Below are 15527 nucleotides of genomic sequence, written 5' to 3'. Positions count from 1 at the left end.
GATTTCTCGGAACAGAAGTAGGTTGGAGCTGTTCACTATGGTGGACAAATCATAGCAAGAGTTGGCAAAATATTAAACTGCCAGAGACTTCTCATTTCAACAGAAGGCTGATGGATGAATAGGTAGTATGCCATGTGTGCTACTTTCTCTCTTAAGTTCTCTTCTTTGTATATGCCTGGCAGTCTGGTACAGTTGAGAGAGAGAAGTAAGATTTTTTATTTTTTATTTTTTTTTATTCCAAAAGGGGAACACATTCTATTGGGCGTAAGTCACTCTTAGTAAAGCTTTCCAAGTGCCATTTTAAGTTGTGAGATCAGATTTTCAGTAATACATGCAGGCAACTGAAAAGTATCGACTCTTGACTAAAAGAATTTGCTCTTAATAATATCTGCTACATCTAGTTGATGTTGTCCTTTATGTCAATCTCTAATTACAGCCTCCGTAGGAAGAACGGGGCAATGATAGGCAGATGGTGGCCTTGTGTACACTGGAAAGATCTTGGATGCTAGCAAAGTCTAAAACCCATTCTTGTGTTGTGCAAACTCTCTGAAGTGCAAGTTGTACGCTGCAAGTAATACGTAAAGCATGTAGGAAGTTGCTGCTGTAGGTGTTCTAATTTAGACGTAGTGCACATCAATTAAACATAGGCTTTCCTTCTGTATTTGTTATGGAAATGATAGCATAAGAAGGAAAATATTCCTTATGACTATTTTGACTTAGGAAGTGGAAGTTGACAATGCCTAGAAACAAGGCAAATTAGGTCAAGGCCTAGCTACCCTTGTAAGTAAACAGCTGTTCTGACTGGGGAGACTAGTTGATAGGACTACAGTCCTAATACCCCCCCGCTCCATGTTTTTGGAAAACGCATAGAAACAAGTTTGAAAAATGAGCTCATAGAGAAGGGAGGCGGGGGGAACCCCCTAGATGACTAAAAGCCATGTCTGTAGTTGGATAAAGCTACTCTGAGAGAGAGAAATCCATCTTCCCTCAGTGGAAGATAAAGGCAACAATTGGAAGGAAGGAGCTGCAACAAGCTACCTTTTTAAAATCAAGTGTCGAAGCTGTCCTTTGAGCATTTCCTCATCCCATTCTGGCCAAAGTGGGTCAGATGCCTTAAACAGTTCTAAGCGTCTCTCGACTAACCCAGCTAATATTTGAAGTTGTCCGTATATGAAGTAGGAAAATGTCCGGTTTGAATAATGGCATCATTAATGCCTTTAGCCTTTGGGTCTGGATATGGGCTTTTTGGCAAGCATGATGAGTTGTAGAGACCTTTTTCATGTGTCTCCCCCTTTTGCTACTAGTGTTTCTGTAGAGACCCTTGATCCATTAAGTACAGTCCTCACCTCCTGTCCCACTCCTTTCTCTCCCCTGGTTTCAGCTGGTAATGCAAAGTAGGGGTTTCTTTCTCCCTTTTTCCCTTTCTAAAGCAAGGGTTCTGTGGTGTTTAAAAAAAAAAAAAAATCATGCTGCTTTTAATTTAATGTTGTGCTGCCATGTTTGTCCTGTGCTGCTTCTGATTGCAAGGAGGTCAAGTTATCTAAACACCATAAACAGGATCTTTTTCCCCTCATTCATGTTAATGCTGGGCAAAAGAGCAGAAGCTGATTTGGAAACCTGTAAATGGAAGGGTGTTTTCCAGTAAGGTGGTTGGTTTGTTGTTTTGGTTTTTTTTTTTTTCTGTTGTGGAGTCTTCAGTATTTTATTTTCTCCCACAGTACTCCTAAGCTGCAGAACCAGCCTCAAAGGTACTATGGAATGACTTCTCCAATTAGCTTGGCTCCTCCTAAGGTTATGGATTGCATCCATACTTGGAAGCTGGTTGAAGCGATGAAAGCATGTGGGGTATTTGAAGATGAGGAAGAACTGAATCACAGGTATAAAAAGACTAAAATTTATTAATCTCCTGGGTTTTTTTAGGGCAAACTTAGACATGAGTTTTCTTTACAGGCTGGTCGTTCTTGGTAAACTGAATAACTTGGTCAAAGAATGGATTTCAGAACTTGGTGAGAGCAAGGTAAGGGGTTTTGATATGTTCTTATCAAAACAGCTGAAGCCTTTTTGCTTCTTTTAAAGGTGATGCTAAGTTCAACTTTTAACTTTCTTCGTAAGTATCGCGCAGAGCTGTAGTAACTGCCATTGAAATAATGTACAAAAGATACTTCAGATCAAGCTCTTCAAGTTCTTGGGGCACTGAATAAATTTGTGAAGTGGCTCCATCAGTTGACTTGTAGCAGTTAACAAAGCTGAAACAACATATTGTGGGGCGAGAGAGATGGTAAATGAGCAGTAATCTTGCCCCAAACAGCCTGCAGCACTCAATCTAGTTTGACATTATTTCACTAGACTTGCCTTTGGTATGGCTCTTAGATTGTGTTAATTTATGTGGGCCTGCTGCAGGCAAGACTGATAGTAGGGCTTAATTTGTTTAAATTGATGAAACGACTGCTACATTACTCATCTTTTTTTTTGTTTTGTTTGTGAGCTGCAAGCACTCACTTCAGAGAAACAGTATCAGTCTATTAGACTAACAACTCAGTCCGGGAGAGAGGAGACATTGTTTATGGAGGCTGTTGTAGTCTTTCTAAATGACTTAGAAAGAGGCTCTGCATCTCAGTGGGATTCTGACGTAGAGCCTTGGAAGGAATGGATGGGTAAGTCCTCAGTCTTCACTTCCTTTGCTGGGTCACAGGCAAAAGCTCACTCTATCCCCTCTGCAGCTGCTGCTCTGCAGACCAACATTTAATGATTACCGGTATTGCACAGTGAGCTTAACGCATTCTTCGCATGAAAACTTTCTACCCAGAACATTACCTGTGTGCCTTTGCAGCTTTGGGTGTCTCGGCTTACACCTGTGTCTGCTGCTCATCTTCCATGCACTGCCATTCACTTATGAAGCAGTTGATTGCAACGTGTCAGGGGAATGTTTCTCCTCCAGATGGGATTACAGCAGTGGCTGTAGGCTGTGTGACTTCAGCTTGTGAGCTGGCCACCGTTCCAGAGCCATAGGGGGAATGCAGGGCTGAGGCATTCAGCTTTGGTTGTCTATTTTTTATGCCTTCATAATACTGTATTGCACTCCTCAGGAATCCAGGGTCCCCAGCAAGCAGTCCTTGCCCCAAGCCCACGGGCACAGCTGCACGTAGCAACCGTTCAGCCTCTCAAACACACTGTGCGACTGTCAGCAGTGCAGAACACATGAATATGTGGGACTGTCTCATCTCCTACAGGTGCTGGTGAGAAAAGTCCACAGGCTGCAGATTGCAAATGGCCGCTAATGTACAGTGCAGCAGTGGCGCTGGCCATCCTGGCGTCCATAGTCCTTCTGGGAGCTTTGGGTCACCTGGTTAAATTGCTGATGAAGAATAGGAACCAGTGAGTTGGTCTTCCCAGCATTCTTGCGCAGCAAAGCATTCCCAGTGGCAGCATCCTGGAGTGCCGTTCACCGAGGGTAGCAGCACCCTGTTAGCATTTCATAGAATCAGAATCATAGAGTTGTGGAATGGTTTGGGTTGGAAGGAACCTTTAAAGATCATCTAGAGCAACCCCTCTGCCATGGCCAGGGACATCTCTCACTAGGTCAGGTTGCTCAAAGCCACATCCAACCTGACCTCGAACACTTCCATGGATGGGGCATCCACAACTTCTCTGGGCAACCTGTTCCAGTGTCTCACCACCCTCATCGTAACAAATAGCCGCCTTCTGTCCAGTCTAAGTCTACCCTCTTCCAGTTTAAAACCACTGCCGCTTGTCCTGTCTCTACAGGCATTGGTAAAAAGTCTCTCCCCACCTTGCTTATAAGCCCCCCTTACATATTGAAAGGCTGCAATAAGGTCTCCCCAGAGCCTTCTCTTCTCTAGGCCGAACAACCCCAGCTGTTGGGGTGGTTGTTTCTGTTGTGAGAAGTTTTTACCCCCAGCCTCTTAATTCATATTAATGTGAATTCTTTTCCAAAACCCATTCTGTGTGTTGCAGAGAACCACAGCTTCCTCTTGTCAACGTTGCCTCAGAGACAGACGCAGCTACAAGTGAAGCCAAAGCAAATTCAGAGGAAGAAAGAAAACTCACCCAAATTGCCATGGAAATAGAAGAACTCGCCAATAAGTGGACTTAGTACAATAGTTGAAGACTGTGGAAACACTTTGGCCTCCTGCTGTCAGCCTCAAACGGAAGGAAAGGAGAAGGGTCCCTCTTCTGCACCAGGAGGTGCTGGTCTGTTACAAAGCCAGTCAGAAAGGCATTTGCACTCTGTACAGCATCATTTTCAATGCTCGTAGAGCCTTAGCTGGAACAAAAGCAAGAGAGGGTGATACAGATAGTCTCACGGCCCTTCGGATGGTGGGAACCCCGAGTCGCGCAGCACCGAGCGGGCCTCCGACCAGCATGCAGCACACCGGGCACACCCCAGCTGTAGACCAGGTTACCCCATTTTGGTCATTAAAGCTCCTACTGGATTTTTCTTACAAGAAGCCACTCTGTTCATTGCTTCTAGTGTCGAGCAGAGCACATCTTCCCCCGACAACTTCTTGCCGCTGCCCTTTTGGACAAAAGCAAGACCAGGCAGGTGGTGTGATCGCTGGTACTGAGCAGGAGTTGCCTGCAGGCTCCCCCGGTCCAACGAGCTGGCGGAGTTCATCCTGCAGCCAATTCTGCCAACTCTTCCACCTTCTCCCCAGAAGCAGCACAGGGGAACGGGGAAGGGGGGTTGCGGTCAGTTCCTAACGCTTTGTCTCTGCCGCTCCTATCTCCTCACGCTCTTCCCCTACTCCAGCATGTGGTCCCTCCCACGGGACCCAGTCCTTCATGAAATGCTCCAAGGTGTACAGGGCACAAGTACACCCGTGTGCGTGTTGTAATACATGTGTACGCAGGCACAGGTACACCCGTGTGTGTTGTAATGTCTGTTTATACATGTGCACACCCTGATGTGCATACATCCCTCTGTGTGTTGTAACACGCATATACACCCTGACATGCACAGGCACAATGTGTACATGTTGTAATGCCCATTTACATGTGTGTACACCCTGGCATGTGCACACAGGCATGAGTATGCCCATATGCATGTCGTACTGCCTGTTGTAACACACGTGTGCACCCCGAAGTGTACACAGGCACAAGGACACCTGTGCGCATGCTGTAATGTCTGTCATTTACACATGTGTACACATGTGTCCATGTCACCATGTCAGAGCCTGCAGTGTGTGTGTGTGCACATACAGCCTGGTGTACGCATGTGTGCATACATGTACACACGTGACCCTGCATGTGCAGGTCTGTACCTACCCCTACACACACATCAGCGTCAGCTCCTGAAGCCACGTGCATGTGAACATGCGTGTGAACAAGTGTGCGGTGTCCAGCACAGCCACGTGCCTGACATCACCACCGGCACGAGCCCTCCAGCTCAGTGCACACGCGTGTGCATACGGACATGCCCACGACATGACCCCATGTGCGCACACCCACACACGCCTCGAGTGTGTCGGCCCCTCCCTGCACACGGGTGGGGGGCACTCACATGGCAGTGGGGCACAAGTGTGTGAGAGGGGCTACCTACCAGCTGTGGCCTGGATCGGGGAGTGGGGGGAATGGACTGACGGTTACTGGGAGGCACTGGGGCCCCCCTCCCCCTGCCTCCCAGTCCCATACTGGGACCAGTAGAGCAGGAACCCAGTATGAACTGCAGGTGCTGCTCCCAGTGCCCCCAGTATGACCAGTACTGGTCCTCCCAGCTCCCAAGATGGCCGTCACTCACACTCCCAGTATCCCCAATATGACCAGTGCCTGCCATTCCCAGCTCCCAGTACTGCCATTACCTGCCACTTCCATTCCCATACCTGCTGTTCCCAGCTCTCACTACAGCCAACACCTGTCCCTCCCAGTAGACCCATTACCCCTCGCTCCCAGGACACCCAGTTCTCCTAATAACTGTCCCTCTCTGCTCCCAGTACTCCCTCTCCACTCTGGCTGCCATTTCCCAGTAGCTCCCATTAAGACCATCACCCCTCATTCCTCAGCCGCAGGATACTGACACCTGTCACTCCCAGTACTCCCAGTATACCTTGTATCTCTCACTCTTAGCTCCAGTAACACCATTACCCGCCATTCCCCACTCCCAGTTCTCCCAGTATAGCCTTTACACAGGTCTCCCAGTTCCCAGTACGCCCAGTCCACGACACTCCCAGCTCCGAGTATACCCAGCAGCTGTCATTCCCAGCTCCCAGTAACATCAGTAACTGTTATTCCTGGCTCCCAGTAAGACCTGGCATTCCCAGTACGTCCCATATAGCCTTTATGCAGTGCTCAGCCCTTATGCTGCACTCCTGCCTCCCAGTATAGCCCTTACGTGGCACCCCCAGCTCCCAGTACTCCCAGTATAGCCCTTAACTGGCACTCTGGGCTCCTAGTGGAGTCTTCACCTGCCACTCCCAACTCCCAGTGTGGCCAGTCCCTGCCCTCCCAGTGCTCCCATACCTGACTTACCAGGGCGCGGCACCCAGCCCAGACCTGGGAGAGGGGGACGCAGGCATCTGGGCACCCGAGGCACCCCCACCCCAGGGGAACCCAGGCATCTGGGGATGGGTGCTGACACAAGAGCTGGTGATGAAACAGCCCCGGGGCGGGGGGGGGGGGGGTTGGAGCTGAGCCCTTGGGAACTCTCTGCACCCCAGGGTGGTGGTGAAGGGCCAGACCCTCCCTTTCCCATTTGGTCCCATCCCCCCCATCAGTGTCACCCACTCAGGAGGGACCCGACCCAAACCCAACCCTCATGCACCCCCAAACCACAGCCCCTCCCAATGCCCCAAATCCCCCCTATGCCCCCCCCGACTCCCCAGACACTCCAACAGCCCCAGCACCCCCAAATTTAACCCATGTCCCCCCAGACACCCCAACATCCCCAATCCCCTCCATGCCCCAACACCCCCAAATCCCTCCCATTTCCCCCATACCGATCCCCCAAACTTCGACTTCCTGACCCCCTCCAACCTCCCCCCGACACCTTACAGCCCCACCAAACCCTGTCTGTTCCCCCACCATGAAAAGGGGGGGCAATGGGAACAGAGAAATGGGAACAGGGCAATGGGGGCATCTCCGCAAGGGATCCTGATTGGCTGTTCCCCTCCCTCCACATGAAGTGCTCCCCCTCCAGATTTGGGGGGTCACCCCCCCAAATGGGGGGACACCTCCCCACGAGGGGAAACTGAGGCACGGGGAGGGGTGTCTCACACAGCATGGCTGCCTACACCCCAGCTGTGCTGGTCCTTTAAGACCCAGGTGTGTTGAGAGCCCCCTCCCCTCCCCCCCACTTTGGGTGGAAAAAGACGATTTAGGGGGCTGAAGTGCTCAAGGGCCACCCATGGCGGGAGTTATCCCCAAATTGACACACCCCCCCAGATGTATCCCACTCCCTCCCAAAAAAGCACAAGAGCTGCTCCCCAGAGTGGGAGGGTCCTGTCTGCACCCCCATCACTGCAGCCAGCACAACCCCCCCAGTTAAGGCAGCACCCCATTGCCTCAGCCTGGACCCCCCCACTACCTCATCCCAGAGCCCCCCCATTTAATCGTCCCCCCATTTACCCCAGCACAGGCTCCCCTCATTCACCTCACCCCAGATGACCCCCCCTCCCCAATTCACACCGAGGGGTCAGCCTGCCCCCCATTTACCCCAGAAGGTTCAGGGGACACAGCCCCCTCCTCCTTATCTCATCCCAGACACCCCCTAATTTACCTCATGGGGGGCAGACACCCCCCCGTTTCCCTCAGCCCAACATAGCCTCCTGCCCCAATCCACCTCAGACACCCCTGGTGCCTAGTTGTCCTCCCTCCAGCATCCAGGCCTCAGCCCAGTGGTCACCCCCACCTCCCCCCCACCCAAGAAACACTTTACAGGCATTCAGGAGTCAGCAGGATACAAGCAAATACAGAATTCCTTCCTTGCATTACTTAGATCCTCATGGGTTCTCCTCTACAGTATTACTGTCCACAGCTAATGTTCTATCACGCCCTGTGTTTTATGTGTGTTTTATGGGACTAAGTGAACAAGACCTACCTGCTGCTTAAATCAGGAACTGTGCTGGTCAAGGCTGAACAAAATTCTCCCAGAAAGCCTGGGCAATATTTCCCATTTGGTTAGACAGAGAAGAGGACCATTTGTACTCACAGGCACTGCTTGTTTTACTTTCTTTAGGCAGAAAAAAGAAATAAGACCTTACGTCTGGAGATCAAATCTAGCCTCCTAAAGAGATGCTGGTGTGCCGGTGCCAGCACCAGCGCTGAGTAACTAACTACCACCGCACTTCAGGGAACTGCTTCTGCAGCCAAAGTTTTCGGATCTGCTTCCAAGTGCAGCAGTAGGAGTTCACCAGCACAAGAATTAAGCATTATTTCTCATATTTGATATTTCTTGGCATGGCATTCCACGGTAGTATGTGACCTGGAAGCCCTGAAAAGCCACAAGATTAGGGACAACACCAACAGTGTTTCTGTGGCATCTGCTGCATCACAGAAGGCATGCTTATGACCACGATCTTTCAGCAAAAATTATCAGTTTAGCCTCTCCCTTTACAGTTAATATGTTGCTTTGGAACTAGATTATTTGAACGGCTTCCTTTGCAATTGTCAAGAAGATTCATTGCGAAAAATCCCCAAATCCAGAACATCCATTTTACCGCAAGCTATTTAAAACATGGCAAATAATACTTCAACATGCATTAATAAGAATTTTAATTTTGAACTAGAATAATTCAAAATCCTAGTTTTGCTTTGAGACAGTTCAGGGAACCTACTCAGGACCCCACTGGACTTAGGTAATCTTGTACACGGCTGTGATGGTCTGACAAATCACAGTCAATGTCTCAAAAAAAAAAAGAGTGGGGTTTCTCTTTCCTCTCCTGAGGGTTATCACCCAGAGCAGGCTGAAGTTCTGATCCTGCAAACTGCTCCCCAGTGCTTGAATGCTCACTCTGGGAAACAAATTCTTTTGCGGGTCCAATCTTTGTTTACTTTCTAGTTTGAATGAAATGAAAGCAGATGTCTAGCAATAAATGCAGCATGATGCTCCTTACCTTGCACTCCTTTTCCTCTAATAGATCTGTACCTTAGACTATTTGAGGATATTCTTTCCCAAACCAGGCACTGAAAACAAACCACTACCAGTATCACCTCATTTTCAGCAACTTCTGATACATCATCCCAGTGTGCCTTCAAAAATGTACCATGCTGCTGTTATATTCCGACAGAGCCAATTTTTTATATAACAATATATTTATTGAGAATAGCAAGCAAGCAGCGCTGGGCGGCCGGGGAGTCCACGCTCTACCAACGGCTCGCAACTTTATGTTTTAGTTACATTTCTTATATACAGTTCATGCACCCCTTTCTTGTAAGTCTCCGCCTTGTCCTGCTTCCTTTTTCTTCACTCGTGCAGGTTTGTTACTAGGCAGATTCGGTCCATCTTCTCAAGGGTGAGTGTCTTTTGATGTAGAATGTCTTTTGATGTGGAATGTCTTTTCCCTCCTTATCTAGTAAGTTATAGCTGTTGTTCTTTTCCCTCCTTAGCTAGTAAGTTACAGCCGTTGCCCTTTTCCCGTGACCTTTACGCACCATTTAAGCAGGCCTTGTTATTTACACAAGGCATCTGCTAAATCTCAATATGTCTCTTCCCCCTTCCCGATTGGTATGTCAGCCTTATTGTCTTTTAATTCAACACGAATTACACAATGTCAGGGAACAATTTGGTTCCCTGTCGATTACACTGCACAGCTGCATGAAATAAACTGGGGACATTTAAAATGCTCTTTGGCCTGCAGCACACAGCACACATCTCAGTTGTTTGCTATATTCTTGGTATGAGGCAGCAAAATGAACAAAGCAAGGCTACACATAGGGGGGTAGGGGGAGAAGGTCTGGATCCCGCACAGTTTCAGGGGAAGGAGGAAGGATGGGAACCTATTTTATTCTCAAAATGCAACCGTGATGTTTTCCAAATACCTTGCTGACCAGACCAAGACGAGAGTTTTGAATGTTAGCAGCAATAAAAAGGGCACATTTCAGTATTTCAAGCGTGTTGCTGTGCAAGGTGGAGAATGCATGAATCAGAGGAACATGCCACACTTTCCTGCTGCGGGTGTTTGCCTAACAACTGAGAAGGGCACACAGCACTGGCTGCTGTGGGAGGCTACCCAGTAAGGACCAGCGCTGACTGCAGGGAGGAAGAACCCAATACCTTCCCATGCCCTCAGTAGCATCTCCATCTTTCATCTCCATCTTGATCTATCAGCTGGCACTTGCTCCCTCCAGACTGTAGCCCGGATAAAGGCAATTCAGTTTACAAGAAGCACAGCACCGTGTGAGCCCGCTGTGTATTTATAAAAACGGCTACAAATCATAAAGCTCTGCAGGGACCGCTGACCCACACAGAGGCTGTGTTTTCTGAAGAGGGCGTCTGCGTGAAATCCGCAAACCCAGGACTGCGACCCCCCTCACCCTGTCCCTTCTCTCCTTCCCTCAGCCGGGCCCGGCTCCCACACCCCCACGCCCGCCCAAGGGCCTCGCTCGCCTCACGGGCAGCCCCAGCCCTCACCTCAGCCGGGCCGCAGCTGGAGCAGAGACTGCAGAGGCCAACATGGCCGCCCGGCAGCCCCGTGCGCCAGGACTACAGCTCCCAGCATGCCCCGGGAACCACCAGGGCCCCCGGCAGCCCCGTGCGCCAGGACTACAGCTCCCAGCATGCCCCGGGAACCACCAGGGCCCCCGGCAGCCCCGTGCGCCAGGACTACAGCTCCCAGCATGCCCCGGGAACCACCAGGGCCCCCGGCAGCCCCGTGCCCCAGGACTACAGCTCCCAGCATGCCCCGGGGCGCTCCTTCCTGCTGCCTGACCCTGCAGGGACACCATCCCCGGCCCGGCCCCGCCCCCCGCAGGCCCCATGGCCGCCTGCCTGAGGGAGGACGAGGACGAGGACAAGGAGGAGGAGGAGAAGAAAGAGAGAGAGAAAGAGGAGGAGAAGGGGGCACAGAGCAGCAGAGAGAGGTGGGACAGGGAGCAGGAGAGAGGGACGGAGGGGAAGGGTGAGAGGAGAAAGGCAGGAAGAGTTTGTGTTCCATTTTTTGATATCTTAGGGCTACGACGTGCTCGGGTTATGGTCTGCTCGTGTTACAGGGTGCTAGGGCAGTGGGATGGCCAGATTACAGGATGCCAGAGTTTAGGCGAGTTAGGATTAAAGCATGTTACTGTTACGGACTGGCTGTGGGTTTGTTGGCCCTGGGTTCTTGGAGTTATGTTATTTTTGCCTTGTCTTGTGTCCTGGGTGGTCTTTTTTTTATTTTTTCTGATTCCTTTTTTCTCTTGTTTGCCTTTTCAGGGTTTGGATAGGGGCCTTTGGTTTGTGTATCTTTCTTCTGGCTGTTTTTTTTTACTGTTCTGGTGGTTTGTGTGAAGGAGGCTTTAGGAAATCACTCACTTTAGGAAATCTCACTTTAGGAAGTGAGATTGTAAAGTAGGTATGTTCGTTCAGCGCTGGGCGGCACGGGGGGTAGTCCCACCAAAGTCGTGCGTGCCCGACTCGGCAGTTCGCCTCAAGTTTATACAGTCAGGTATTACATATTCACAATACACCTGTACATATGCATGACCCATCCCCGCTTCATATTAAAATTAGCTCCGAGAGGTCATTTCCATAGTCCCCTCCCAACCGCGCCTGCGCAGGGCCTCTTTATGGTGGTCGTCTGGTGGTCGCAGAGATGAAGATAGATGACTCCGTCACCGCTAGTAACCTCTTTCCTTGCGCAGGCTCAGTGATTTCTTGGTATTCACCCAAGCCGCAAGACCAGTCTTGGCTGGCTCTTGGGGCCTGCTCCTGCTTCTTATCAAGGACTGTCTCTACCTCATTGGCTGGTTCTTGGGACCAGCTCTTCTTATCAAGGACTGTCTCTACCTCAGCTAATTTCAACAATGTAAGCACTAAACATCGTCTTTCAACCCCCTTTATTATGTCTACTGAGATTCTTTTGACTCCCCTTGTCTCAGTCCCCCCTTTTCTAGAAAATAGTAAATTCTTTTACTATATTTAATCCTAGTACTTCTAATACATTTTTTCCCTATCTAGCATCCTCCCAAAGTATTTGTTGGTCTCCAGTTTTCGTCGTAACTGATTCTTTTTCCATTCACTGTAAGAGTCTCCTGTACTCTTACAGCACAAAAGGCCACATCGAACCACTATGCAAAGCACCACAGACAAGTGAATGATGATTATTATAGCGACAAACAAATGCTTTAACCATGTCAAATTTGGCAACCAGGAGGTTAGTTTTTCTAATATGCCTGTCAAGCCCCAAGAAGTGTCATCTTGGGAAACTTCATGTAGTATTTTAGTCCTTTCCCATATCTCCTCAAGATCTGTTTCAATTCGTTGGTTTTGATTGATATAGGTACAGCAAGTTTGGTTTATAACTACACATAAGCCCCCTTCTTTTGCTAAAAGCATGTCCAATCCCATTCTATTTTGGAGTACTACTTTACTTAGGGATTGTATTCCAGTTGCAGCCCTCAAATTGCATCAATTCTAGCACTTTCTATAATCTCTAATGTAGCAGATATATTCACGATAGCTTTCTCCAACTCGCTTACCCCTAAAGAGGGGATTAACCATCGAACAAAACTATGGTACCCAGTACCTCGAATAACTAGTGGGTTTTCAGCCCGTTTTACACGGAGCCAAGGTGTTCTCAAAAACCCTCGGGGAGGCAAAGCTCCCTCGAACACACTGGTCTGAGGTGCAAGGTACCCTCGAACACAGTGTCCCTTCCAGTTCTGGGGTAAACTCTTTCTGGCCCTGCCATCCCCACAGAGCCACCAGTACCCGGGCCCTGTGTTGCATCTTGGACCGAGATGCGTCTCCCTTCTGTCTTGTTCTTGCCCCTTCTTTCCTGCCCCCCCGCTTTGGTTTCCGGATATAATAGAAACTGATACTTAAGTTTAGTCCAAGACGTTCTAATTTTCCTTTATCAAAAGTTCCCAGATTTCCCGCAAGGCTACAATTATCCATGTCTCCCCAAATATTATCAGTAATATTTAAGCAACGGCCAGTAATTAAGATCTCTTTAGGGTTGGGCACTTCCAGATCAAAGTTGGGTCCCCGCTGGGTATTTCCCTTTCCATGAGGGCATGATCCATTCCTGTCTGGCCCGTCTTTAATAAGAGCTGTCCAATTTGTGGTCGGGATTCCTAAAAAGGGGAGTTCCATGTTCCCCCGAGGAAGGGGATTACATACCCAACAATCTGATAAATTTAGTACTTTCGAGATACTCTCTGTCATATTTAAATAAGTATTTTGATCCCAAGCCTGCCCCTTGGACAAGGTCCAACTCAGAAACATAACAATCAATGTCTCACAAATTTGAGCTTCAAAGGTCCTTTTTCTTGTGAAGTCCATTGTCCTTTGGGTGCCTTCTTCACCCTAGTGTGATGGATCCAGGCGTTCTGTTCCTTGATCTTAATCGCGGTGAAGGAGGTAAGTAGTACTTGAAATGGTCCTTCCCACTGCGGCTCCAGAGTTTTTTCTGTAAGAGACTTTATATACACATAATCTCCTGGTTGTGTATTATGCACAGGCCCATCCAAACCTCTCCCTCGAGTCCCTACCACGTGCTTCCTGATTTTATTAAGTCGCTTACCTAATGCCACCATGTAAGAAGTCATAATTTCATCCCCCGCTTGTACAGACATCCCTCTCTGTATCCCATAGGGTTGTCCATACAGAATTTCAAAGGGGCTCAGTCCTTCTTTCGCCCTTGGTCTTGTTCGTATACGCAGAAGGGCTAAAGGGAGAGACTGAGGCCATGCCAAATTTGCTTCTTGTCCTAATTTCACAATTTGCTGTTTGATTAAGTGGTTCATTTTTTCCACTTGACCACTCGACTGGGGGTGATATGGAGTATGAAGCTGCCAATCTATACCCAAGTGGCGGCTAATTTGTTGTACTATTTTTGAGACAAAATGTGGTCCTCTGTCAGAGGACATGGTTGCTGGAACCCCAAAACGTGGTATTATCTCTTGTACCAGTATTTTAGTTACCTCCCGAGCTTTAGCCGTTCTTGTTGGGAATGCTTCTGGCCAACCTGAAAAGGTATCAGTTAATACCAATAAATATCGATACCCCCCTTTTCTTGGAAGTTCTGTAAAATCAATTTGCCATTGTTGTCCAGGCCCATTGCCTTTTCCAATCTGGCCCATTTCCGGCTTGGGGGTATTCTTAGGATTAGTCTGGAGGCAAAGATCACACTGTTGTGTCACCTGTCTCACCGTGGTGTATAAATTTCTAGCCACAATTTCTCTTATCAAATGATTATACAGAGCCTCTGTTCCCCAATGTCTTTTCCTATGTTCCTCCCGTATCAAATGCCATAATAAGCAAGAGGGAACGATTAGCTTTCCCTGTGGGGTATGAGCCCACCCCTCTTCATTATATGACCCTTCTAAATCTGTAATGAGCTTTTGATCTTCCTTGGTGTATTCTGGCTTACCTTCTAGGGAAATCTGCCTATCAGGAATTAAGGCCCCTTCTGGTTTTACCTTTGTTTTGGCCACTTGTTTTGCCTCTCTGTCCGCCAGCTCATTCCCTTTTTCCAAATCTGAGCTCACTTTCTGGTGTGCCTTAATATGCATAATTGCTACTTTCTTAGGGAGCTGGACAGCTTCCAGTAACTTAGAATTTCTTCTGCGTGTTTGATATTTTTCCCTTGAGAACTCAATAGTCCTCTCTCCTTCCAAATTGCTCCATGTGCGTGTACAACTCCAAAGGCATATTTTGAGTCTGTATAAATGTTCACAACTTTGCCCTGGGCCAATTCCAGGGTGCGGGTTACAGCAATTATTTCTGCCTTCTGTGCGGAGGTGTTCATGGGCAAAGCCCCTGATTCTATTACCTCTTGGCTGGTGGTGACGGCGTATCCCGCATGTCGATTACCATTTAGGACGTAACTGCTTCCGTCTGTGAACCAAGTTTCCCCGTTTTCCATGGGGCTTTCAGGTCTGGGCAACTGGCGTATGTTGCTTCGATGGTTTCCAAATGGTCGTGATGTACCGGTTCTCCTGTGTTCCCGCTGAGAAAAGAAGCTGGGTTGACAATGTTAGTGACTACAATCTCCACGTCATCCTGCTCTATCAATATAGCTTGATATCTCAGGAATCTTTGTGGAGAGAGCCAATTTTCCACCTTTTGCTTCCAGTACTGCTGATACTGTGTGAGACACCAGAACAGTCATTTTCTGGCCCAGAGTAAACTTTCGGGCTTCCTGTATATTCAGTATAACGGCCGCAACTGCCCGCAGGCATCCAGGCCAACCTTTTGCAGTCGCGTCTAACTGCTTAGAGAGGTAGGCAACTGCCCGTCGATATGGGCCCAGGTTTTGTGCTAATATTCCCAGGGCAATGCCCTGCTTCTCGTGGGAGTAAAGAAGAAACGGCTTACTCACATCTGGGAGTCCTAAGGCCGGGGCTGACATCAAAGCCTTTTTCAGTAGCTC

General features: G+C 48.7%; 1 protein-coding gene and 2 long non-coding RNA genes across 4 annotated transcripts in view; 2 read left to right on the top strand and 1 right to left on the bottom strand.

Moving 5' to 3' along the window:
* LOC138683278 (uncharacterized) overlaps positions 1–15527 on the top strand; it is a 260146-nt gene that overhangs the window by 21934 nt on the left and 222685 nt on the right. The window lies entirely within an intron of this gene.
* Positions 1239–3351, top strand: LOC138683338 (uncharacterized). Of its 2 annotated transcripts, none has more exons than XR_011322919.1 (3): positions 1239–1877; positions 1951–2017; positions 3231–3351. It is a non-coding gene; the product is annotated as an uncharacterized lncRNA (long non-coding RNA). The 2 variants fall into 2 exon arrangements; XR_011322920.1 differs by having other exon boundaries at positions 3087–3351.
* On the bottom strand, positions 12086–14959 carry LOC138683566 (endogenous retrovirus group V member 2 Env polyprotein-like). The gene is given in 3 exon segments (XM_069775557.1): positions 12086–12534; positions 12537–12880; positions 14928–14959. Coding segments are annotated over 3 exon segments (825 nt in total).

Source organism: Haliaeetus albicilla, chromosome W (assembly GCF_947461875.1).
Source record: "Haliaeetus albicilla chromosome W, bHalAlb1.1, whole genome shotgun sequence".
Taxonomy (NCBI): Eukaryota; Metazoa; Chordata; class Aves; order Accipitriformes; family Accipitridae; genus Haliaeetus; species Haliaeetus albicilla.
Note: the sequence above shows the minus strand (reverse complement) of the source record. Positions and strands in the feature narration are given on the sequence as shown.